The following is a 27,954-nucleotide window of genomic DNA, read 5'->3' as shown; positions in this document are numbered from 1 at the left end:
CTAACAATATTTATCTTTTCAAAAATTAATTAATATGGTAATGTATAGTTAGGCCATCTGAAGTTAGGTGAAAGTAGACTGTGAATTTGCCTTTTTAAAATAATGTAAAAAAATATCAGGGATATTTCTGGTAGTATATATGTTCATTCATGTGGTTGAAAGTCAAGAAAGACTGCATCTTGATAGCCTCTGATACAGTAGTAGGGGAACTAACCTACTGTGACATTAGTGTAACATTAGTTAAGTAGGTTTTTTTTTTTTTTTAAAAGCACTACTGCCTATCTTATATCTGATATGTGATCATCTAGTTATATTGTAATGCTAAACTAAAGTGGTATATAAGGTTTACTCTCTCTGAAACCCTTTTCTTATTCAAATTTTAGGATCCTTCAAAGTTGTACAAGAAATCAGGTGATGTTGCAGCCATTGAATGCCAGTCTGAAGAAACCATCCATCTTCATTCACAGGGAGAAAACAATCCTTTGTCTAAGAAGCTTTCTCCAGTACACTCAGAAATGACAGATTACATTAATGCAACATCATCTACTCTTGTTGGTAGCCGGGATCCTGATTTAAAGGACAGGGCATTACTTAATGGAGGAACAAGCGTAACGGAAAAGTTGGCACAGCTCATTGCAACTTGTCCTCCCTCCAAGTCTTCCAAGACAAAACCGAAGAAGTTAGGAACTGGCACTACTGCAGGACTGGTTAGCAAGGATTTGATCAGGAAAGCAGGTGTTGGCTCAGTAGCTGGAATAATACATAAAGACTTAATAAAAAAACCAACTATCAGCACAGCGGTTGGGTTGGTAACTAAAGATCCTGGGAAAAAGCCAGTGTTTAATGCAACAGTAGGATTGGTCAATAAGGACTCCGTGAAAAAACTAGGAACTGGCACTACAGCGGTATTCATTAATAAAGACTTAGGCAAAAAGCCAGGGGCTATCACTACAGTAGGACTGCTGAGCAAAGATGCAGGAAAGAAGCTAGGAATTGGTATTGTTCCAGGTTTAGTGAATAAGGAACCTGGGAAGAAACTAGGACTTGGCACTGTGGTTGGACTAGTTAATAAAGACTTGGGAAAGAAATTGGGTTCAACTGTTGGCCTAGTAGCCAAGGACTGTGCAAAGAAGATTGTAGCAAATTCAACAATGGGATTAGTTAATAAGGACGTTGGAAAGAAACTAGTGAGTTGTCCTATGACAGGATTGGTCAATAAAGATGCCATAAACCTTAAAGCGGAAGCACTGCTCCCCACTCAGGAACCACTTAAGGCTTCTTGTAGTACAAACATCATTAGTCATGAAAGTCAGGAACTTTCTGAATCCCTGAAAGACAGTGCCACCAGCAAAACTTTTGAGAAGAATGTTACACGGCAGAGTAAAGAAAGCATATTGGAAAAGTTCTCAGTTCGAAAGGAAATCATTAATTTGGAGAAAGAAATGTTTAATGAAGGAACATGTATTCAGCAAGACAGTTTCTCATCCAGTGAAAGGGGGTCTTATGAAACCTCAAAGCATGAAAAGCAACCTCCTGTATATTGCACTTCTCCAGACTTTCAAATGGGAGTTGCTTCTGATGCATCTACAGCAAAATCCCCTTTTAGCGCAGTAGGAGAAAGCAATCTCCCTTCCCCATCACCTACTGTATCTGTTAATCCTTTAACCAGAAGTCCCCCTGAAACTTCTTCACAGATGACTCCTAATCCGTTACTTTTAAGTCCTACCACAGAGCTAATGGAAGAAATTTCTGAATCTGTTGGAAAGAACCAATTTACTTCTGAAAGTACACATTTGAACATCGGTCATAGGTCTATGGGTCATAGCATGAATATTGAATGTAAAGGGATTGATAAAGAGCTAAATGATTCTAAAACTACACATATAGATATTTCAAGAATAAACTCTTCTCTGGGAAAAAAGCCAAGTTTGACTTCTGAATCCAGTATTCATACAATTACCCCTTCAGTTGTTAACTTCACTAGTTTATTTAGTAACAAGCCCTTTCTAAAACTTGGTGCAGTATCTGCATCTGACAAACACTGCCAAGTTGCTGAAAGCCTAAGCACTACTTTGCAGTCCAAACCCTTAAAAAAAAGGAAAGGAAGAAAACCTCGGTGGACTAAAGTGGTGGCAAGAAGCACATGCCGGTCTCCAAAAGGGCTAGAATTAGAAAGATCAGAGCTTTTTAAAAACGTTACATGTAGTTCACTATCAAATAGTAATTCCGAGCCAGCAAAGTTTATGAAAAACATTGGACCATCTTCATTTGTAGATCATGACTTCCTTAAACGCCGATTGCCAAAGTTGAGCAAATCTACAACTCCTTCTCTTGCTCTCTTAACTGATAGTGAAAAACCATCTCATAAGTCTTTTGCTACTCACAAACTATCCTCCAGTATGTGTGTCTCTAGTGACCTTTTGTCTGATATTTATAAGCCCAAAAGAGGAAGACCTAAGTCTAAGGAGATGCCTCAACTGGAGGGCCCACCTAAAAGGACTTTAAAAATTCCTGCTTCCAAAGTCTTTTCTTTGCAGTCTAAGGAAGAACAAGAACCCCCAATTTTACAGCCAGAAATTGAAATTCCTTCTTTTAAACAAAGTCTGTCTGTGTCTCCTTTTCCAAAAAAGAGAGGCAGACCCAAGAGGCAAATGAGGTCACCAGTCAAGATGAAGCCACCTGTACTATCAGTGGCTCCATTTGTTGCCACTGAAAGTCCAAGCAAGCTTGAATCTGAAAGTGATAACCATAGAAGTAGTAGTGATTTCTTTGAGAGTGAGGATCAACTTCAAGATCCAGATGATCTAGATGACAGTCACAGGCCATCTGTCTGTAGTATGAGTGACCTTGAGATGGAACCAGATAAAAAAATTACCAAGAGAAACAATGGACAATTAATGAAAACAATTATCCGCAAAATAAATAAAATGAAGACTTTAAAGAGAAAGAAACTGTTGAATCAAATTCTTTCAAGCTCTGTAGAATCAAGTAATAAAGGGAAAGTGCAATCCAAACTCCATAATACAGTGTCAAGTCTTGCCGCTACATTTGGCTCTAAATTGGGCCAGCAGATAAATGTCAGCAAGAAAGGAACCATTTACATAGGAAAGAGGAGAGGTCGAAAACCAAAAACTGTCTTAAATGGCATTCTTTCTGGTAGCCCTACCAGCCTTGCTGTTCTTGAACAAACAGCTCAGCAGGCAGCTGGATCGGCATTAGGACAGATTCTTCCCCCTTTGCTGCCTTCATCTGCTAGTAGTTCTGAGATTCTTCCATCACCTATTTGCTCTCAGTCTTCTGGGACTAGTGGAGGTCAGAGCCCTGTAAGTAGTGATGCAGGCTTTGTTGAACCCAGTTCAGTGCCATATTTGCATTTACACTCCAGACAGGGCAGTATGATTCAGACTCTTGCAATGAAGAAGGCCTCAAAGGGGAGGAGGCGATTATCTCCTCCTACTTTGTTGCCAAATTCTCCTTCACACTTGAGTGAACTCACATCTCTGAAAGAAGCTACTCCTTCGCCTATTAGTGAGTCTCATAGTGATGAGACCATTCCCAGTGATAGTGGAATTGGAACAGATAATAACAGCACATCAGACCGGGCAGAGAAATTTTGTGGGCAAAAAAAGAGGAGGCATTCTTTTGAGCATGTTTCTCTGATTCCCCCTGAAACCTCTACAGTCCTAAGCAGTCTTAAAGAAAAACATAAACATAAATGTAAGCGCAGGAATCATGATTACCTCAGCTATGACAAGATGAAAAGGCAAAAACGAAAACGGAAAAAGAAATACCCCCAACTCCGAAATAGACAGGATCCAGACTTCATTGCAGATCTGGAGGAATTAATAAGTCGCCTAAGTGAAATTCGAATCACTCATCGAAGTCATCATTTTATTCCCCGAGACCTTCTTCCAACTATTTTTCGGATCAACTTTAATAGTTTCTATACACATCCTTCTTTCCCCTTAGACCCTTTGCACTACATTCGAAAACCTGACTTAAAAAAGAAGAGAGGGAGACCCCCTAAGATGAGGGAGGCAATGGCTGAAATGCCTTTTATGCACAGCCTTAGTTTTCCTCTCTCTAGTACTGGATTCTATCCTTCTTACGGCATGCCTTACTCTCCCTCACCCCTTACAGCTGCTCCCATAGGATTAGGTTACTATGGAAGGTATCCCCCCACTCTTTATCCACCTCCTCCATCTCCTTCTTTCACCACTCCACTTCCACCTCCTTCCTATATGCATGCTGGTCATTTACTTCTCAATCCCACCAAATACCATAAGAAAAAGCATAAGTTACTTCGACAGGAGGCCTTTCTTACAACCAGCAGGACTCCCCTCCTTTCCATGAGTACTTACCCTAGCGTCCCTCCTGAGATGGCCTATGGTTGGATGGTTGAGCACAAACACAGGCACCGGCACAAACACAGAGAACATCGTTCTTCTGAGCAGCCGCAGGTTTCCATGGACGCTGGCTCTTCCAGATCCGTCCTAGAATCTTTGAAGCGCTATCGATTTGGAAAGGACACTGTTGGAGAGCGATATAAACATAAGGAAAAGCACCGGTGTCATATGTCCTGCCCTCATCTCTCTCCTTCAAAAAGTTTAATAAACAGAGAAGAACAGTGGGTCCACCGAGAGCCTTCAGAATCTAGTCCATTGGCCTTGGGATTGCAGACACCTTTACAGATTGACTGTTCAGAAAGTTCTCCAAGTTTATCCCTTGGAGGATTCACTCCCAACTCTGATCCAGCCAGCAGTGATGAACACACAAACCTTTTCACAAGTGCAATAGGGAGCTGCAGAGTTTCAAACCCTAACTCCAGTGGCCGGAAGAAATTAACTGACAGCCCTGGACTGTTTTCTGCACAGGACACTTCACTAAATCGGCCTCACAGAAAGGAACCACTGCCTTCCAGTGAAAGGGCAGTACAGACCTTAACAGGTAAGAGGTTTATTTTGTTGCCTGTTGTTTGTGTTAGAGAAATGGTGCATTTTGCCTACTGGTTGCCTGGTACATGTGCATGAGCTTTGAATAGCTCTAATGTTTTTTGATTTTGTTTTTATAAATGTATTTTGAAATGTTATCTTGCACTGTTTTGTTTTCAGTAGATGTGAGAAGTAAGATAAGGCATGTCTTTGAGTTAATTTTTAGTTTTGAGAAGAGAGATCATTATCAAAACGAGATAATACTCAACTTCTGGAAATCAGGAAAAATTACTTTCTTATGCAAAAAGGCCATTACAGTTTCTTTAGGGAGATACAGCTTTACAATGTTGTGGCTCTCCGTTAACAGCTTTGCAGGATTTTTAATATATATGCTGTTGTTTGGTTTTTGTGGGTCTTTTTAAGTATAATTGATTTATAGTGTTGTGGCTATCTGTTAATAACTTTGCAGGGTTTTTAATATATGATAATTCACTTTTTAAGTGTTTCTATGTTACATGAAGAATATGTTGTTAAGTCTGTACGTCTCATAATAAAAATCTAAGCATTCAAAACTGTGAATTTTCGGGCATTCCCTGGGATCCAGTGGTTAGGACTCTATGCTTTCACACTGTGGACCCAGGTTCAATCCCTGGTTGGGGAACTAACAAGCCATGCAGTGTGGCCGAAAACAAATAATCAAGTTTGTAAAATTTAACAATATTTAGCAGGACTTCATTTTTCAGAGTACCTTTAGGTATTTTCATAAAAGCTGCTTTAGTTGAATAAAATGACATGACGCAAATTTAGATAATGCATTTGTAATGTCTAAAAAGTTTCTTGAGAATTGAAAAGAATATAGAAAACAAGAAAAAGGAAGCATTGCCTATTTATGTATAAGATATCTCTAAGTCAGGAGTTCTTTATCAAAGATCTCAAATTTGCCAGCTGATAAATTAACTCTAGAAAGTTCATGAAACCTGTGATGTTGTAAGTAAAATTATGTGTATGTGCTGCTGTGTGTGCTGTGCTTAGTTGCTCAGTCATGTCTTACTCTTTGCAACCCCGTGGACTGTAGCCTTCCAGGCTCCTCTGTCTATGGGATTCTCCAGGCAAGAATGCTGGAGTGGATAGCCATTCCCTTCTCCAGGGGATCTTCCCAGCCCAGGGATTGAACCCAGGTCTCCTGCACTGCAGGCTATTCTTTACCATCTGAGCCACTAGGGAAGCCCTATGTATATGTATGCTTGTGTGTATTTTTCAGGAAAAAAATCCATGCATTTAATCAGATTCTCCAGGTAAACTCTCTAAGCTTTAATATCTCTTCTATAAAATGGAATTAGTAGGGTTATTATTAGAAGCAGTAAGTGTGATTATAGTGTTTATTAAAATGATTTGCACATAGTAAACACACTGCTGCTGCTACTGCTGCTGCTAAGTCGTTTCAGTTGTGTCCGATTCTGTGCGACCCCATAGATGGCAGCCCACCAGGCTCCCCCGTCCCTGGGATTCTCCAGGCAAGGACACTGGAGTGGGTTGCCATTTCCTTCTCAAATGCATGAAAGTGAAAGTGAAGTCGCTCAGTCGTGTCCGACTCTTCACGACCCCATGGACTGCAGCCCACCAGGCTCCTCCGTCCGTGGGATTTTCCAGGCAAGAGTACTGGAGTGGGGTGCCATCACCTTCTCCAAGTAAACACACGGATGTTAATTAATATTATTCCTCCAAAAGATTAAAAGCTTGTGCATTAGAGGAAATGATAAACCCCTCAAAGAAAAGAGTTTTTGTTCCTGATTTTAATTATTTGTGAACTTTTCAACAATAGAAGCTATCTTGATAGAGAAGCTGAGTGTTCTTTAGTTTTTAATAGTGTAATAAAGAGGAAAAAAATCATAAACTCTAGGTTCATTCAACATATTTTTTGATAAAAATGAATATCTGCTGTCTGCCAGACATTTTACTTTGTGGACCCTTGTAATGTAATAGAGCATAGGGCACACAGGTTCATTGTTCTCATTGATCTTAATATTGGAGGAGATAGGTAATAAACATAAAAGCTACAAATTCAATGTCATAAAAATTTTGACAAGCAGTTTATAAATATACACAAAGACATACATACATATATATGTATATATATATATACATATATATATAATTTTTTTTTTAAGGAAGTCCAGGGTTCTTTGTAAGTATGAAATGGGGGCCTAACTCAGGAAGCCTTCCCTGAGAAAGTGACCCTAGACTGTTACTTGAATGAAGGATGAACAGCAGTTATCTAGGTGAACAGAATTTCCCCTATTCATCTATTCATTCATTTATTGAATTGCAAAACATCTACCATTCTTCCAGTTACTTTTATATAGTAGAGAGTAAAGACTTGATACCTTGCCTCATTAACTTTCAACTTGGTGAGAGAGGACAAACTGTAGAGTGGTAAGCAAACAAATAATGGCATAATTTAAAAAGTACTGTCAATTAATGTAACAGCATTAGAGTAAGTAAGGGGAGGGGGGGTACCTATTTTAGATGGAGTAATTAGTTATAGCCCAGGGATGAAAATTTACTGTTAGGGATATGAAACCACCAAGCTTTTCAAGCTGAGGACAAGTTTTGATTTTAGATTTGCATTTTCAAAGATCATTCTAGCTCTGTGTGAACATTGAATTGTAAATGTAAAAATAGTTACAGGAAAACCAATCAGTGGACAATTGCAGTAGCCTACATAAAATGATACTTAGACAAAGGTGTTGGCAGACTCCTTCATGAATATTTGAGAGGTTCGTGCATTGTCCTGATATAGAATAGACTGGAAGAGGAGGGATTTTGGGAGAGCACAGGTTTGCTTTTTAATATTTATAAACCTTGAAATGCCTTTATAAAATTCAAATGGTGATGTTGAGTGGGCATTTGGGTATCTAGTTGTGGAGCTCAAGAGAGATGTTTGGGCTAGAGATAAGGGCATTTCACTCTGAGGTTTTGAAAAACTTTGGTGATATTATTCACTAAAGATAAAAGGGTGTCTGGAAACAATACAGTTAGGAACAGACTCTCAAAACCTATTAAACTTTGTAAACAGAGCACCAAGAAAAGCAATAATTCTGGAAAATACCAGCAACAGGTAAAAATATGTGTTAAATTGTTCAGTAAGTAATAAAATACTACAGTAAACATAGGACTTTTAAGAAAGATGAAAGTAGCCTTATAGAAGCAGATATAAAGAAGGGTTAAAGCTGCTCAATGTAGTTAACATGTTAGTCACTCAGTCATGTCCAACTATTTGTGACCCCATGGATTGTAGCCCACCAGGCTCCTCTGTCCATGGAATTCTCCAGGCAAGAATACTGGAGTGGGTTGCCATGCCCTCTTCCAGGGGATCTTCCCTACCCAGGGATCGAACCCAAGTCTCCCACATTGCAGACAGATTCTTTACGGTCTGAGCCACCAGGGAAGCCCAATGTATATCATAAATATAAATTGATGCCAGATATAGTTGGTTCTGGTTTATTGTCCTTATTTGTTTCTTTTGCATTAAGATTGGGGGAAACACATAAGCGTTTGTAGGGATATCTGTGACCAGTTGTTCCTGAAAGGATGCATAGGCATTCTGGACAAAACTACATTGCTCAACGGTTTACTGCATTTAGTTTGTGTTTATGTAGTCTTTGTTTAGCTGCTAATCTTGTGTTTCAAAACATTAGTGTACTTTGAAAAATCATGTATGTATTCACACAACTTCTTTGTCATTCTGGAGTTCTTTCACACTGTAGAAGCACTGTGAGACAGACTATATATCTGAATCCTCTTATCTGTTTATCTGCATGTCATCATGAGAGAAAGATTTCCCTACAAAGAATACAGAGTGAGGAAAAAAGAGAGCCTTGGGTAGCTTTGAACAATTTCATTATTTAAAGTAGTGGTTAAAAACCATCAACCTTTGGTTTGTATATTACCCATTGTGGTGATCTCTATAGTGTTGTTGTTGTTGTTGTTTTAATGCTGAAATTTTAAAATCTGGAGATCTCACATAACTGTTCAGAGTTCTACTTACTTTCCTTTGAAAAGACATTAAATGACAGCATTTAATTCATATTTCCTGGATGACATCAAGGTTGGGTCTCAATAATGGCACCCCCTCCCCACTCCCCAGGTCTTTAGTCAGGACATGGAGTCTTCCATTTGCCTCAGTATTCAGTTTCCTGATGTGTGTTATAGCTAACCCAGTTTAACTATTTAAGTGGTTCATCTGGCTCCAAGGAATATTAAAGCTGTGGCCCCTAATTTAAGAGTTGTGAGAAGCTTACAACAAGTGGGGAAATTGAGGTGAAGGTAAAGTGAAATGACAGGTTAGTTTGTTGAATATATCAAGTATGTCACCATCATGGACAATAAAGTCACCCAAGAGGCCATTTATTGGGGTTAGAGTGGAAAGGATGGATCCACATCTGGCTTCAGGGACCTTAGGGACTGAGATAGCAGGGAAATCTAACTTATGCAGAAATACCTGCTTAATGAATAAGAAGCTGTCTTATTTCCTTCCTTTAAAAAATAAATAAAAACATAGTAAGACCTCTGTGAAGAGTGAAAAAGCTGTCTTAAAACTCAACATTCAGAAAACTAAGATCATGTTATCTGCTCCCATCACTTCATGGCAAGTAGATGGGGAAACAGTGAGAAACTTTATTATATTTTTTGGGCTCCAAAATCACTGCAGATGACAGCTGCAGCCATGAAATTAGAAAACACTTACTAACTGGAAGAAATGCTATGACCAACCTAGATAGCATATTAAAAAGCAGAGACATTACTTTGCCAACAAAGGTCCATCTAGTCAAAGCTATGGTCTTTTCAGTAGTCATGTATGGCTGTGAGAGTTGGACTGTAAAAAAAAGCTGAGCTCCAAAGAATTGATGCTTTTAAACTGTGGTGTTGGAGAAGACTCTTGAGAGTCCCTTGGACTGCAGGGAAATCAAATCAGTCAACCCTAAAGGAAATCAGTCCTGAATATTCATTGGAAGGACTGATGTTGAAGCTCCAATACTTTGGCCACCTGATACGAAGAACTGACTGCTCGGAAAAGACCCTGATGCTGGGAAACATTGGAGGCAGGAGAAGAAGACAACAGAGGGTGAGATGGTTGAATAGCACCACTGACTCAATGGACATAAGTTTGAGCAAGCTCCAGGAGTTGGTGATGGACAGGGAAGCCTGGTGTGCTGCAGTGCATGGGGTCGCAAAGAGTCGGACATGACTGCGCAACTCAACTGAAGTTCCTGTTCTGATCAATTCTCTGTCACCAACTGGGTTTCCTCTAATTTAGATCAGTTCTGATACTAATCACCTGAGTTAGAGAAGACCCTACAAATTAAGAGCAAAGATTCTTTTTGAAGGCTTCCCCCGCTTAAGATGCTAGCTGCAAGTTTCAGTGTCGCCAATCCACCCACACTTCTGTCCAACCTGCCACAAGTTTAGGTCTTACCACAACCCTTCATTTAAAAAAAAAAGAAAGCCTGAAATGGGTTATTTATTCTATTTTTGGCTACATTGGGTCTTCATTACTGCACGTGGGCTTTCTCTAGCTGCAGTGATTGGGGGCTACTCTCTAGCTGCAGTACGCAGGCTTCTTATTGCAGTGGCTTCTCTTGCTGCATCTCCCGGGCTCTAGAGTGCTTAGGCTTCAGTGGTTGTGGCACAGGGGCTTAGCTGCTCCATGGGATCCGCCTGGATCTGGAATCGAACCTTTGTCCCCTGTACTGGCGGACAGATTCTTAACCACTGGACCACCAGGAAAGTCCTAAGCCATCAGTTTTGATAATTTGGTGGAATGGCTCACAGAACTCACTGAAACCATTGTAATTACAATTGCAGTTTTATTATAAAGGATACAGATCAGAAATTGAAGAGATGAATAGGGCAATAGCTGTTGTGGAGAAAGGGACACAGAGTTCCCATGCCCTCTTTCTGGAATATGGGTGTGTCATCCTCCCAGTAGATCACTGTGTTCGCCAACCAAGAAGCTTCACAAGGCCTCTGGGTTCAGAATTTTGAGTGGGGTTTCAGTATATAGGCATGCTTGATTAAATCAACGGCCACATGTTTGTATTCAGTCTCTAATCCACCTCCATCCTCTGTAGGTTGGGCTCACCCAAAGTTTCAACCATCTAATCTTGTGGTTGGTCTCTAATGACCAGCCTCCATCCTGAGGGAATCTTAGGGTTCACCTTAAGTCGCCTCTTAGACATAGCAAAGACACTAATATCAGGAAATTCCAAGATTTTTTTGAAGTTATGTGCCAGGAATCAGAGGCAGAGATCATGTGTATTCTTTATTCTATCACAAGTCTAATTTAAATTCTTTTGTTAATTGATCTGTACCTTGGAATCTCTCTTCTTCACAGTTACTCTTTAGTTAAGTGGGTAGAAATGTGTCTTGATTTACTAACAGGGTGTTTTTTTTTTTATCCAGGAGGTTAAAGAATGAATAGGAAATAATAGGGAAATGTGGGCACTTAAAATTCTTACAGCTTTAACAGACATGAAAGTCTTAACAGACATGAAAATTGGCTTACCTATTCACAGAAAACCAGCTGAGAAAAAGATTTTTAGTTAAGGAAAAAGTGCTAAATCATGGCATATCTTCTAATTTGATCACTGAAAGTCAGAATTTGTTTTAATTAGGCAAAGCGTAAGAACTTGGTTTTTTAATCTTAACTATTATGATAGCTGTCTGTTCAGCAGTTATTTTGTGTCTATTGTTTGCCAGATACAAGGAATGCAAACAAAAGTAATAAGATATAGTTTCTGCCTTCAGAGAATTTATAGTTCATTGGAGTATATGAACATGTGTACAGATAGTAATTGATAACTCCAAAAATTGAGGTACTCACAGCATATTTTAGGGAGCAGAGAAGAACTCACTTAAAAGGAGCCAGGAAGATATTTTGAGTTTATTGTGCAAAGAATAAAGGGTAAAGACTATTTTTCATAGAGAAGTAAGTTTTGGAGGATTTTGGAGACATGATACTGTACTTAGGTAACTGTAAATAGGCTGATATGGGACCAGGAAATGTGTTTGGAAAGATAGATGGGGAACAGATCATAGAGCCTCTTGTTTATGTAGCATACTAAAGAGTTTGGAGCTTACCTTACAGGCAGTGGGAAATTGTGGGTTTTAAAGTCTATACCCCAACCAGTAATGCTGAAGAAGCTGAAGTTGAACGGTTTTATGAAGACGTACAAGACCTTTTAGAACTAACACCCAAAAAAGATGTCCTTTTCATTATAGGGGACTGGAATGCAAAAGTAGGAAGTCAAGAAACACCTGAAGTAACAGGCAAATTTGGCCTTAGAATGCGGAATGAAGCAGGGCAAAGACTAGTAGAGTTTTGCCAAGAAAATGCACTGGTCATCGCAAACACCCTCTTCCAACAACACAAGAGAAGACTCTACACATGGACATCACCAGATGGGCAACACTGAAATCAGATTAATTATATTCTTTGCAGCCAAAGATGGAGAAGCTCTATACAGTCAACAAAAACAAGACCAGGAGCTGACTATGGCTCTAATCATGAACTCCTTATTACCAAATTCAGACTCAAATTGAAGAATGTAGGGAAAACCGCTAGACCATTCAGGTATGACCTAAATCAAATCCCTTATGATTATACAGTGGAAGTGAGAAATAGATTTAAGGGACTAGATCTGATAGAATGCCTGATGAACTATGGATGGGGGTTCGTGACATTGTACAGGAGACAGGGATCACGACCATCCCCATGGAAAAGAAATGCAAAAAAGCAAAATGGCTGTATGAGGAGGCCTTACAAATAGCTGTGAAAAGAAGAGAAGCGAAAAGCAAAGGAGAAAAGGAAAGATATAAGCATCTGAATGCAGAGTTCCAAAGAATAGCAAGAAGAGATAAGAAAGCCTTCCTCAGCGATCAGTGCAAAGAAATAGAGGAAAAGAACAGAATGGGAAAGACTAGAGATCTCTTCAAGAAAATTAGAGATACCAAGGGAACATTTCATGCACAGATGGGCTCGATAAAGGACAGAAATGGTCTGGACCTAACAGAAGCAGAAGATATTAAGAAGAGGTGGCAAGAATACACAGAAGAACTGTACAAAAAGATCTTCATGACCAGATAATCACGATGGTGTGATCACTCATCTAGAGCCAGACATCCTGGAATATGAAGTCAAGTGGGCCTTAGAAAGCATCACTACGAACAAAGCTAGTGGAGGTGATGGCATTCCAGTTGAGCTCTTTCAAATCCTGAAAGATGATGCTGCGAAAGTGCTGCACTCAATATGCCAGCAAGTTTGGAAAACTCAGCAGTGGCCACAGGACTGGACAAGGTCAGTTTTCATTCCAATCCCAAAGAAAGGCAATGCCAAAGAATGCTCAAACTACTGCACAATTGCACTCATCTCACATGCTAGTAAAGTAATGCTCAAAATTCTCCAAGCCAGGCTTCAACAATACGTGAACCATGAACTCCCTGATGTTCAAGCTGGTTTTAGAAAAGGCAGAGGAACCAGAGATCAAATTGCCAACATCTGCTGGATCGTCAAAAAAGCAAGAGAGTTCCAGAAAAACATCTATGTCTGCTTTATTGACTATGCCAAAGCCTTTGACTGTGTGGATCACAATAAACTGTGGAAAATTCTGAAAGAGATGGGAATACCAGAACACCTGACCTGCCTCTTAAGAAATCTGTATGCAGGTTAGGAAGCAACAGTTAGAACTGGACATGGAACAACAGACTGGTTCCAAATAGGAAAAGGAGTACATCAAGGCTGTATACTGTCACCCTGCTTATTTAACTTCTATGCAGAGTACCTCATGAGAAACACTGGGCTGAAAGAAGCACAAACTGGAATCAAGATTGCTGGGAGAAATACCAGTAACCTCAGATATGCAGATGACACCACCCTTATGGCAGAAAGTGAAGAGGAACTCAAAAGCCTCTTGATGAAAGTGAAAGAGGAGAGTGAAAAAGTTGTCTTAAAGCTCAACATTCAGAAAACGAAGATCATGGCATCTGGTCCCATCACTTCATGGGAAATAGATGGGGAAACAGTGTGTCAGACTTTACTTTTGGGGGCTCCAAAATCACTGCAGATGGTGACTGCAGCCATGAAACTGAAAGACGCTTACTCCTTGGAAGAAAAGTTATGACCAACTTAGATAGCATATTCAAAAGCAGAGACATTACTTTGCTAACTAAGGTCTGTCTAGTCAATGCTATGGTTTTTCCAGTAGTCATCCATGGATACGAGAGTTGGACTGCGAAGAAGGCTGAGCGCTGAAGAATTGATGCTTTTGAACTGTGGTGTTGGAGAAGACTCTTGAGAGTCCCTTGGACTGCAAGGAGATCCAACCAGTTCATTCTGAAGGAGATCAGCCCTGGGATTTCTTAGGAAGGACTGAGGCTAAAGCTGAAACTCCAGTACTTTGGCCACCTCATGTGAAGAGTTGACTCACTGGAAAAGACCCTGATGCTGGGAGGGATTGGGGGCAGGAGGAGAAGGGGATGACAGAGGATGAGATGGCTGGATGGCATCACTGACTCGATGGATGTGAGTCTGAGTGAACTCCGGGAGTTGGTGATGGACAGGGAGGCCTGGCGTGCTGTGATTCCTGGGGTCACAAAGAGTCGGGCACGACTGAGCAAGTGAACTGAACTGAACTGAACTAAAAGTAGAATGATTTGCTGATATCATATGGATAGCACTTTGATAGATGGATTAGAGAAAGATCAGGTAGACCAGTTTGGATATTGTCTCAGTGAAACATAATGGGGCCCTGAACTAAGGTAGTGATAGCGAAAACAATATTCAGAGGAAATAGGTTTTATTTTTATAATTTTGTTTATCATTGACTTGACTGGATCTTTGTTACTGCACGTGGGCTTTCTCTAGTGGCGAGCAAGAGCTACTCTCAGGTTGTGGTATGCTGGCATCTCATTGTGGTGGCTTCTCGTTGTGGAGCATGGGCTCTAGAGCACAAGCTCTGTAGTTGTCCTGCATGAACTTAGTTGCCCTCAGCATGTGGAATACTCCCCAGCCAGGGGTCAAATCCATGTCCCCTGCATTGGCAGGTGAATGTCCAATCACTGGACCGCCAGGGAAGTCCTGAAATAGATTTTTTTAAGTCATAAAGAAAAGAAAGCGGAAAGATTTTAGAATGTCTCTAAGATACCTCTCTCAGGCAGTTGGTAGAATGGTGATGTGATTAAAAGAAAATATTAGTTGTTAAGTTATGTCCGACTCTGCTACCCCATGGACTGTAGCTGTCCAGGCTCTTCTGTCCATCGAATTCTCCAGGCAAGAATACTGGAGTGGGTAGCCATTCCCTTCTCCAGGATCTTCCAGGTATCCCCTAGGTTTCCTGCGTTACAGGCAGATTCTTTACCATCTGAGCCACCAGGGAAGCCTAATTAAATAAACGGTGGTATGCAAAAGGAAACTGGAGATGGAAAATGGATTTGACTTTCATGCTGTTCAGTGGGATATGTCAATCTGTAGCTCAAAAGAGAAATCAAACCTGAAGGTAAAGTTTTAGATCAGTGGTTGTTTAAAGGAATTAAGAGCAGGAATGATAATGTTTAGGGTGAACACCCTGGGCTTCCTAAGGAGTTTTGTACTCAGCAGTGTCAGATGCTGATCGTTCAGATAAGGACTGAAAGACAGTTTGCTTTAGCAGATTATCTTCTGTAATCTAAGAGCAGTTTCCATAGTGGCAATTGTTAGATTTCTGGAGGTTAAGGAATGAATGGGAAATAATAGGGAAATGTGGGCAGTTAAAATTCTTACAGCTTTAAACATTGTAGCAATCCCAGTGTAAACATACAAAAACATGAAAAAAACGAGCAGGGGCAGGAGTGGAGGACCTTGTACAAAATACTTGGCCAGTACTTCTCAAGAGTATCAAAGACCTGGAAAAACAAGGAAAGATTGAGGCAGCCGTCACAGATCAGAGAAAATTAAGGACTAAATACAGTGTAACTAAATACAGTGACAGATTAAAATCTGGAACATGAAAAGAACATGAGTGGAAAAATTATGCCAATGTCAATTTCATAGTTCTGAAAAATATGCCATAATTAAGTAAAACATTAAGGAAAGTTGAATGTAAAAGACTTATGATAACTGACTTTATAACTTTTCTGTAAGCTGAAATTTATTCCAAAACAATCAGTTTAGTTTTTTTTTAAAGTACTGATTGTCAAATGAAACCAATCTCTAACTGATGAAGGAAAAAATAAGAAATATTCTTTACCATTTGTGTTGAGTAGATTTATCATAAGGGTTAATTAAAATAAAACAGGCATATTTGATCATTTATGTTGAATAAATCAGATCAGGGCACAGGCAGAAATGACAGATACAGTCTGGAATAAGGCATGTAACCTTTCTCTCCTTGTTTTCATTGTAGGGAATCAAACAGATTTAATCACTTCAGCAGTTTTGAACTAAACAAATCTCAGAAAGCTTTGAAAAGAAAACGTTATTTTATAAATGATATCTTATTTTTTAATTTTATACTGTTAATACACTGTTATATATTAAAAGTCTAAAATGAGCTTGATGCAAATAAACTTGTAGTAAAATTATACTCTTAAATGTGGCCAGGTTTCTGATTTCACCCAGTTCTTGATAACTAATTCTGTAATTAAGTATCTGTGTTAAGTAGACATGAAATAGGACTGGTGAGGAAGAGTTTCTGACTGGCGTGTCAGACACAATCACTGCTTTTCAGTATTTTCAATTCATAGCTAACTGCACATGCTAGAACCTGCAGCCTGTTCAGTTCAGTTCAGTCGCTCAGTCGTGTCCGACTCTGCGACCCCATGAACCGCAGCACGCCAGGCCTCCCTGTCCAGCACCAACTCCCAGAGTTCACCCAAACTCACGTCCATTGAGTCAGTGATGCCATCCAGCCATCTCATCCTCTGTCGTCCCCTTCTCCTCCTACCTTCAATCCTTCCCAACATCAGGGTCTTTTCAAATCTTCTTTTGGTTTGGAAAAAGCTTATTTACTATAGTAGAAGCATAATGGTTGAAGCACAGTATATTGAGTCTTATTTTCTTTTTAACTGAATGTGACGTTGATCAGAATTTTCTGATTTCTGACAGTTTCTCTAGGGTAATATATAAGATACACTCATAAGTGAGTGTGAACATGTGGCAATGAAATCAGAAAATTTATTGTGGTGATTAGTACAGTTCTGGGAATTTCCAGAGGAATTCCATTTCAGTGAATTATCTGATTTGGACACTGAGAAATAACCTAATTGGAAGGAGAAAAACACGGACTTTTTAGCATAAAAATCGCCAGCACAGACTCTGAATCATTCTTGTACTGTGTTTAATTGGTGAGTCAGATGAAATGTATTGCTTTCAGTAAATAAATTTCCCACAATTGGAAACAGCTGTTTTTATTGTCGAACCAGTTCTTATCTCAGCATTCAGCTCATTCAGAAGAAGCTTCCGGGATTCTTATGGTCTGTGAACCATAGCGAAGGATTCAGAACTTGAATCTGGAAACAAGAAGATTTGATCAGAGATTTCCACATAGTTGACATTTTATGTCATATTCTTCTCCTATGGCGTCCATTTTAGTTATAACCAGTTTTGACTCAGTCACCGTTTAACGAACATTACCAGTAGTCTTGACTTATAAGTAATAGAAGAAGAGGAATTTCTTAAAATTAGAATTTGGGTGCATGCTTTATATTTGGTGGGAAGGAGCAATTTAAATTTTAAAAATTACTTTTAAATGTGTCATTTTAAAATAAATTTATAGTATCTATGAACTGATTACTGCACAGTGTCCAAGTCTAGCGTCGTTAATCTATTTTTCCATAGTTTACCCAAAGATAAGTATAGCATTAGAAACCTGAAACAGTTTGCTCATTCAAACCATTCCCTAGTTACTTGGGATTTTAGTGTTGAACTCTCAACAGAGTATAACCAAAACTCATACTATGTTGTTGTTAAAGTTTTAATAGTAGACTTAGACTAAAGAAATGCCTGTTTTATCCAACCAGCTGTCAGTTTCATTCACTGTGTTCTTTTGCTAGCTTTCATTTAGAAGTTCCTTGTTTTTTAGCCTAGGACACTCAAGGCTTCAGTGAAGTAATTTCGTTGAATCTTTATTCCAGTGTTTTGTGATGCCTTCCACCTCTCCTGCACACTCTTATCAGTAGGAATTTTTTCTATTAATGCAGGTATCTTTGCCTGTATGACTCTATCCTCACACCCAGGCATCTGTAAATGTAGTTATGTCTTTTTTATCTTAGATTTGTTTCCGTTTCTCCTCTGTAGACATCAGTCAAGATCTCTTGTGACCAGTCAACTTGAGAACAGCTTTTTGGTTTCCACGTGTTTTTGTGTATAATATAAAGATTTCCAGATTCTTAATCCCTTTTAAATGTAGGTATGTTCTTTTTTGCTTTCTTAAGTTTTGACATTCTTATCCATGGTTTCATCTTATGACTTTGCTATAAAAGTACCATCTCTTCTCTTTTTTTGTCTAATTTGGCACAGATGTTTCCCCCAAACCTGTCTTTGTCTTTAAAAGTTCATCCAATAGTGGTCAAATAAAAACCCAGAGATTCCATAGTCAAAACCACTTGCAAGGCTCCCTCACATTTCCAGGTTTTTAAAAAAATTCTTAATTTCCTTATTATTATCCCAATTAATAGTATTGTCTCTCTTCAGTTTCCCTCCTTAGTAGTAGTCCACCTTCTTTTTTACATGAATGTCTCAACTGAAGGAAAATAATTTACTTGTAGTTTTCACCTTACATTTTTGTTAAATTCCAGTTTTATTTACATACTGCTTTTGTTATTTATCTTTAATTTCTCTTTCCTTCATTTATATGTATAGAATTCCTAAGTATATTTCTGAAGCTGTTATCTGAGTGATGAGACACTCAGTATGGTTTCTACCAAATAGTGAATTGAATAATTCCCATTAATATTCTCTGCTTGCATCTGAAGTAATAAGAAATGAGAACTCATTTCCATGAGAATTCTCCAATATTTGGAAGTATATGTGTTCTCCGTGTATATTCTTTGAGCAAGTATCAGATTTTCATGAATTGGAATACAAACGTACCTCCTGTCTTGTGAGGAGTGGAAAGTCTTCACTTAACCCTCCACGCAGATCTAAAATGACCGCTGATGCTACGGCCATACCACCCTGAATGTGCCCAATCTCGTCTCATCATAAGATGACCACTGATGACACATGAACAAATATTCATCACAGGGTGGAGATGATAACAGAGCAGTAACTCCTTTAAGGAATCAGCCATGATTTAGAAGAACCAAAGAGCCAAACGATAGAAGCAGAAAACTACTTTCTCCACTGGTACAGAGCTGAACAGAGAACCAAACACTTTCTGGTTCTGACTCATCTTTTGATCACTTCGTATTTTATTGATATAACCCCAAACCTGGAGAAGCTATGATGAAGAGTCAGTGAATTAGGAGATACACTTCAGAGGAGCTTTTTCCAACCTTACGATTACCTACCAGCCCTGGAGTTACCTATCTTAATAGTACTTCTTAATTAGAGGTACTTATTTTACAAGTATTTCTTTATGTTTAAGACAGATGCTTGATATTCTGGAATAGTTTTGGTTCCTAATTGGATGCAAGGCTCTGTCCCTCTTTAATTTTAATATTGAGTGGTTGTCTATACATATCAATGACATTATTAAGTATTTAGAGTTTAAAAGTTCTATGATAAACTGAAGGAGCCAATTAATATAACATCTGTCAAAGCCTTCTGAATTTTTTACATTATCTCATTTTGGAACTCACAACCACCATGTCAGTTAAGAATGCTTTATTAAATGCACATTCCAGTATGTTTACTTGCCTAGATCTTATTTTTCAATTCATAGCGGTGCCAGGAGGCCAACTCAGGATACTGTGCTCCATAGTTCATGTACTTAACACTGCAACACTCTGCATTGCATTCTGAAACGTAAATATGTTGGTCTCTTGAAATGAGCATACTCATTCTCTGGGCATTGTCTTGTTCTCCCCTATCCACCCAATTGCATAATGGCACTTATAAAACAATGTGTTTCTGGTAGTATTAGAGACCATGTTTTATGATTTCTGTTATTAGGCCAGTTTTAACATGCTTTTGAAAATCTTTAACAGGTTATTTAGCTCTTTCATATAAGCTTATATCATCATTTTCTAGTCTTAAACTTGATTGCTTTACATGATTAGTTACTGTTTTTCCCCTCAGGTATCCATACCCTCCTCCTCTTACTCCTCCTGTAAGCAATGTTTTTAAGTGAGATAAAGGTCTAGATCAGCTGATTATCAAGCCCTAGAGATCTGTATCTTCAGGGATACAACTTTATTCCCCCTTAAATATGAAAAATTGTGAAGAACAGCTCTACTCTGTATGAACAGGGAATTCAGACTTTTTAAAATGAAAAATGAGGATCTTCCTGAATGAAGTTTTATTCGTTTCCTATTACATCTTAAGAATAGGCTGCTGGCCTCCATTACTTTCAGGAAATGAAAAATGGCTCCGAAGCTAAGTGAGCTAAGCCATCTCTCTCTCAATTGTTTCAGTTTCTCAGGAATTGCTGTACAAAGCTGCCAATAACGGTCTCCGGGGATCTGACCCCCATTCCACCTCCCACTGCCTCCTCTGCAGCTCCAGATGCCACCAAAAGAAGGAGCTTTGAAGAAAGTGCCTGTACCCTCTTTTACCCTGAGGTGGGTGAGGCCAGGCAGGGTGATTCTCAGGATATCCTGATGATCAAAGGTATAGTTGAAGCCTTCATCAAGACTTTCTTGAAGATGACCAAGAAATTTGGGAAACGTTGCCAAATAGCCTAGAAACTGAAGATGGAGCTCAAGAATGGATGGCTCAAATGCCACCTGAAGTATAATACATGATAACATACAAGACCCTAAGTAAGCTCCTAGAGGGCAGAAACTATTACACTGTTTTTACTATCTCTCCCTCACCCACCTCCACAATGTCTAGCATAGTGCCAAACATATAAACTATACTCAATAAATTTAAGTTTATAACTGAGAGAGAAGACTTTATAAAAAGTGCTCTCCAATCCCTTCTTTCCCTAGTGCTTAATCTAAGATTGCCCATTCATCAGGAGAATAATGATAAAGAGAGTTCAGTGATGTCTCAAGCTTCTTGGCCACTGTTGTCTTCTGTCTTGGCTGTGTGTCTGAGTAGGAAATATTTATCTGTCCTGTCCAGTATAGGAATTTTTCAGTATTATTGCTTAAACTTATATCTTTGCTGATGCCTGGGCTTTTACTTCTTAGATATTTTATTGTGATAGTTTAGCTCTTTAATGGAAATCTTACCTGAACCACACTGTAGGGGGATTTATTGTATTGTTGGTTTTTAAAAATCCCTTTGTATCTGTTTTTAAGATTCAACAATAAACAGTCTTGCTCCTTAATTATAGCTTACAGTAGTCATCACTGTGTTTCCAAAGTGGGATATTCTATCATAACATCAATTTTCCCCAAATGTAACTTGTTATTCTTAAATGGCAGCACATATCTCACCAGAGCAATGCTAAAAAAGCCTGCTTGAAAGAATATTTATAGTGATGTGATTTAAGACACTGAGTGATTAAAACAAAGTTCATGGTTTACTGTTTTTCTTCCAGAAACAGAAATATTAGAAACTTAGGTCCATTGAGTTCTTCTATTCCCAAGTTGTCCTGTTTGTCAGTCAGTTATTTAGTCATTTCAGTAAAGAGTTAACTCTGATTTAGAAACAGATCTTTAAAAAAATAATCTCATCTTAAGATATTTAATTTCTTGTACATTTTGAGCCTCCAGTTATGTGTAAGACTTTGTTTTTTCAAGTTAAAAGTTGAACATTTAAAGTTCAAGTTAAAACATTTCAGACTGCTACTAGTTTTTTGACAGTTGGTCATTATGTATTCTCAACAGGTGGCTTTTTTAGGGTATAAGAAGTCCAGTATCAGAACCAGGTATATTTTATTCAGGAAAATAATCTTTCCTGAATGACATACTTTCTTTTGAGTAAGAGTTTTGTAAATTATGCTGCATTTATTTGAGGTTTTTGAGAAGAGTATGAGACTTTTTTTTAAGGAAATGGAGTTTCTTATCTTCATGAACTTGTATGTGTATAACCAAGGAACCTTAAGTGTAAGTGATAAAGGAGGTGTAGTCTGTTGCATAGATAATCACAAATTCCTTCTAAATGATTTCTGTGGATTATATGGCATGTGTGGATTTGAGGTTCAGCTTTTAATTTTCATCTCTGATTCTCTTAAGTAAAATGCTTAGGTTGGACCTGCTTTTCTCGCATCAGTTGTTCCTAATTAATTGCATTGTAGTTTTGTCAGTTTATATGATGAATTTATATCAATAATCAGGAACAGAGTTGATCAGATTATTGCTAGTGATTTTTATCGATAGATTTCTTAATAATATGTTTGATAGTGGTAATACATAAAAACTAAATCATATATTTTTTCATCCTTCCACTATAACTAGTTTTTCCTCTGTTAATGTAAATTATGTATATGAGACCTGTGAAATTCTCTGCGCAACATCCAGTGTGATTTCTCCTTCGAGTAATGTACTCTTACTGCCAGCTTGAAAGTCATATTATTACAGAGAATTGCAGTGGCAACAGCTAAAATATTACAGTTCTAACACAGAATGTTTTCACATTATTTCTGGACTTGGATTTTCCTATGATTTCTGTCTTTTCCTGTCTCTCCAGGTTCCCAGCCAGCCTCAGATAAGTCTTCCCAGCGACCATCAGAGAGCACAAACTGTAGCCCTACACGAAAGAGGTCTTCATCTGAGAGTACTTCTTCAACAGGTAAGGGCTGTTGTTTTAATGGACTCTTAAGATAATTTCCCATCCGTTACTTGTGAACAAACTTGCCAAAAATATATATATATATATATATATATTTTACATATATATATATATATATATTTTTTTTTTTTTTTTTTGGCCTCACCTTGCTATGTAGCTTGAGAGATCTCAGTTTCCTGACCAGGGACTGAACTTCTAAACCAAATCATAACCGCTAGACCACCAGGGAACTCCCTTTTCAATAGATTTACACTATAGACTACAATTTAAAATGGCTTGCAGGATAATACTATAGAATAAAACAAGTAAATGGTCCTGCAATATGAGGATAATAATGTATAATGAAAAAATAGGGCTTCTCTGATGGCTCAGATGGTAAAGAATCTGCCTGCAATGCAGGAGACCCATGTTTGATCCTTTGGTTGGGAAGATCCCTTTGAGAAGGGAATGGTTACCCAGTCCACTATTCTTACCTGAAGAATCCCATGAGAGGGAGCCTGTCTGGCTAGTCCATGGGACCACAAAGAGTCAGATACAGCTGAGCGACTTAGCACCCACACGTTGAAACAATAAAACAGTAGTCCCTTTTACCCCTTTTATGACCAATTAAGCCTACTCCATGAGGTATAGTGATTTTGTTTTTTTCTTTCAGTTTTACTGAAATATAATATGCGCTGTGTAAGGTGTACAACCTAGTGGTTTTACTTATATCATGAAAGAGTCAACGCAGTAAGTTTAGTGAACATCTGTCATCTCATACAGATACAAAATAAGAGACACATTTTTTCCTTGTGATGATAACTCAGGATTTACTCTCTTAACAACTTTAATATATAACATACAGCAGTGCTAATTTTACTTATGTTGTATATTGCATCCTTAGTATTTAACTGAAAGTTTGTAGAAGTATAGTGATTTTGATGTAGTTTAGAAGGGATAATTCAAAGTGAATGGTTACAAAGATAGGCAGGCACAAAAATAGAGATTTTGAAAGCTGAATTGAGATAATGGAGTATGTAATGCAATGGGGACAGTATATTGGAGCTATCTAATAAAGACTTAGATATATATAAAGTTGTTTAGTAAAGTGATAGTTTCCAGTAGCTTTTACACATCTTTGAGATTTGTGAAGCAATTTGAGGTTGTAAGAAGAACCTCTATTAATGTTTATTTCAAATCAACTGTTAAAAGTTGTCATTTATGTATTTTAATTTATATAACCTCTTCATGGGTTAGTGGCTTAGACAGTGAAGAATCTGCCTGTAATGTGGGAGACCCGAGTTCAGTCCCTCGGTTAGGAAGATACCCTGGAGAAGGGCATGGCAGCCCACTCCAGTATTCTTGACTGGAGAATTCCACAGACAGAGGAGCCTGGCAGGCTGTAGTCTGTGGGATCTCAGAGAGTCGGACATGACTGAGCAACTAACACTACACTAACCTCTTCATACAGTATAACATATCTGTATACTTTATACAGTATACAGATTGTGCTCTCAGTTTTCTTCTTACGGATGGTATGTGTGTTTACAAAAAAAAAATAGAGAATGATATATGTCTTCTACCTTCTTAGAGGATTAGAGAGTAGGAAATCATGGAGTATTTTTTTAAATTAATTTTTAAGTCGGATGATAATTGCCTTACTATGTCGTGTTAGTTTCTGCTGTACAGTGGCATGAATCAACTGTAAGTATACATATATCCCCTCTCTGTTGAGCTTCCCTCCTACCCATCCCCCATCCCCCCCCCCTTTAGGCCATCTCGAGCACCATGCTGAGCTCCCTGTGCCATACAGCAGCTTCCCACTCCTTTACGCGTGATAGTACATATACAGCAATGCTACTCTCTCAGTCTGTCCCACTTTCTGTCACCAGCTCTGTCCACAAGTCCATTCTCTACATTTGCATCTCTATTAGTAGCAAATCATTTTTGATTTATCAGTATTATCAGGCAAAATAGGGAGTGATAGTTTCATTCCCAGCAGTGGGAGTTATATATGTAAAGGGGAGAGCAGTAAGTTTAAAAAATTAAGGAGCCAGTGTGGTTGGAGTAAAGACAACAACTCAATATGAAGCTGGAAAGGTATGTGAGGACGAATCATGTAGAGTCTTATTGATAACACTTAGAAGCCTTTGAAAGTTTTAGCAAGGAAGTGACATATTATTTCTTAGCTTTCTGTCTATGTGGTTTTGCTTAGCAGATCATTTAATGATGTGTGGTTGTGGTGCATGGTCGTGTCCAACTCTTTACGACCCTGTGGACTGTTGCCCACCAGGCTTTTCTGTCCATGGGACTCTCCAGGGAGGAATACTAGAGTCGGTTGCCATTTCCTTCTCCAGGGATCTTCCCAACCCAGGGATTGAACCTGCATCTCCTCTGTCTCTTGCACTGGCAGGCGGATTCTTTACCACTAGCGCCAACATCAGAAAATTTCATTTCTTCATCAGCATAAGGCCTCACGGTCAAATTATATCAATATGGTATTTAATTTTTATTTGATTATTATCTTCACCATATTTGAAGTTTTTATTAGTACCATAGTGCCAGAGATACAGTGGAGCTGAAATAGCAATGATAGCTTTGTCTCATAGTACTTTGTGGTTTATACTACTTTGGGGAGACTTTTAAACTCTTTCACAATGAGTGACTACTTTTGATGGTATCAGCCTAGATCAGGGTTCAGCAAACCACAGCCTATGGACAAGTGTTGTCCAAAGAATCTTTATTGTTCAGTCTTCAAGCTAAGAATTGATTTTACATTTTTAAAGGATTTTTTTGTTTGTTTTCTTAAAGGGAAAGAAAAAAGTATAATATGTGCGAGAAACTGTATGTGTCCTCAAAAGTCTTAAAATATTTACTATCTTTTTAAAGAAGAGGTTTGCCAACTCTCAAAGAAAAATGAATCAGATTTCAATAAGAGACACGCCTATGAAGAAAATTACCAAAATGTTTTATTTTAGTAAATAATACTTGTTTAGGGTTACTGTATGTACAGAGCAGTAGGGATTCAAGCATGAATAAAATAAGGTTCCTGCCCTCAAAGATTCAGACATATTCACCAATTAAAAAGTGTTAAATTTTAGAACAGGCCAGTCTACAAAATGTTATGACAGACAGGGCTACTCAACTACTAACCAGTGACGTACTGAAAATGTGACCTATAGGCTGCTATAATTTGAGTAGACGAGTGGGACAAGGATATGAAGTTGTGAAAGTAATAATGGATTTTATTAGATTAGGTGTATTTTCTTTTTTGACAGAATTGAGATTTTATTATAGATGCAGTTGGGAGCTATCAAAGGATTTTGAACAAGGAAGATGAAAAGTATTTGATGTATTGTATCAACCAAAATAAGCTAACTTTTGCAGTGCTAAAAAAAAAAAAAAAATCCCAAAATTTCAGTGACTTCAAACAAGAAAGACATTTTTTGTTCATGCTATATGACCATGATGGTTCTGCTCCATGTTATCTTCTCTTTAGTATCGAGTCTGATGGAGCAGCTTCTATCTATCTGGAGTGTTATTTGTCTTATGAAAGAGAGTGAAGGACTATAGTAATGCACTAACTAGCTCTTAAAAGTTCTGTCCAGAGGTAATATACATTACTTCTCACATTTTAGTGCCAAAGCAAGTCACATGATTAAGTCTTATGTCAAAGAAGTATGGGAACTATAATCCTACCAAGGGAGGAGCAAGCAGATATTTATGAATAATAACGTAGTGTGCCACATGTGCATTTTAGAAAAATGCATAACATTACAGTATGGAGAATGGACTGTTGCATGAGAAATGTGTAGAGATATCAGATAATGGCTTTAGGTTTAGATATATTAAACTGTCTTTGGGTTATTGAGATAGAAATGTTAGCCATTTGGAAGGTGTGGTTTATAGTTAATGATGCTTGTGGTAAAGAAACAGATCTAGCAGTGTGTATATAAACTTGAATCTGTCAGTGAATGAGGTTGCCCAGAGAGAAAGTATAATTTGAAAAGATGACAGAGTTGGAGATTTAAGATACGTTAGATTTGAGAAGAAAGTGGATTAAAAGATGTCAGTGAATGCCATAAAATTTTAAATAGTTTTTTTTTAATATAAAAAGTAAAGAGTACATGTCATAGAAGCCTCTTAATGTCAGATGTCATACGGAAGTCAAGAAAGGTGTAGACAAAAAGTGTAAAGTGATTGGGGAAAAGATTTTTAAAAAACAGGTGTAAAGATAGAGCAGTTTGGGGGCTTTAGGTGAGGAAAGGAGACTATTAGAATTCAGCTTACACTGAAATAAATTAGAGCTCTTTATTTCCACCAGTGTGGTAGATTAGATGTGCAAAGTAAACAATCTTCTTGATGCCTGAAACTAAGTACAATGTGGGAAACATTTCTGAATACCTTGCTGAACTTTGACATAAGTAAATAGAAAACCAGAAATGTCCAGAAAACTTGGTTCAACGAAAACAAATAGTGTTAGAGGTCTTTGACACCTGAGTCCTGATGATATTGAGCCTGCTTATTGGAACACATTCAATTAATAAGAGACAAAGTACAAAGCCTAGGACTCTAGCAGACAGAGGTTTCCATCAGATTTCCCTTCATGAATGTGTAACACCCTAATGGTGACTCCAGTGTAAGAGCAGACAGAAACAAATCTATCACAGAAGCTGGATCCTTATTTCAGTTTTAGCTTTGGGTGAAGCAGAAAAAAGAGTTCCTGAAGACAAGCTCACACTCACCTTCTGTGTCTCATGCAGATGTATATTGCCTGTGAGACAAAGAAAAAGATGAATAAAATTTTGTTGTATATTGGTAGCGCCTCCAGTTGCCTTGCAGAGCCAAAGGAAAGTTTAATTGCTCTTCATTGTAAAGCTGAGTTTCTTTTTTGATTAGGGTATCCTTGATCTTGGTTTACCTGGCATTCACATTTATTCTAGTAACACAGGAATGCCAGCCTTTATCTTGCAATTGAAAGGCAGATGAATCAACCAGAACTATGTATATTCAGTTTGTCCAACTTAACACTTTAAAAAGGAAGACAGCAAGATCGAAATACTTAACAATGTATCATTACAGCATTTGGCATCAAAAATTAATAGACATGCCAAGAAGCAAGAAAATATGACTAAATGGAATATGGAATAATAGTGGGAACTGGCA

The 27,954-nt window shown here is 38.2% G+C and overlaps 1 protein-coding gene across 10 annotated transcripts in view; it reads left to right on the top strand.

The window, feature by feature from the left end:
* The window catches only part of ASH1L (ASH1 like histone lysine methyltransferase), a 205,453-nt gene that overhangs the window by 61,743 nt on the left and 115,756 nt on the right, over positions 1-27,954 (top strand). For all 10 annotated transcript variants that reach the window (XM_060414913.1, XM_012182890.5, XM_060414916.1 and 7 more), the window contains 2 exons: positions 384-4,947; positions 22,708-22,809. In XM_060414913.1, coding sequence (XP_060270896.1) covers positions 384-4,947; positions 22,708-22,809 — 4,666 coding nt within the window. The remainder of the gene's footprint in view (positions 1-383; positions 4,948-22,707; positions 22,810-27,954) is intronic.

The sequence above is a fragment of the Ovis aries genome, chromosome 1, assembly GCF_016772045.2.
Source record: "Ovis aries strain OAR_USU_Benz2616 breed Rambouillet chromosome 1, ARS-UI_Ramb_v3.0, whole genome shotgun sequence".
Lineage (NCBI taxonomy): Eukaryota > Metazoa > Chordata > Mammalia > Artiodactyla > Bovidae > Ovis > Ovis aries.
The sequence above is the reverse complement of the archived record's forward strand: the minus strand, read 5'-3'. Positions and strand labels throughout refer to the sequence as shown.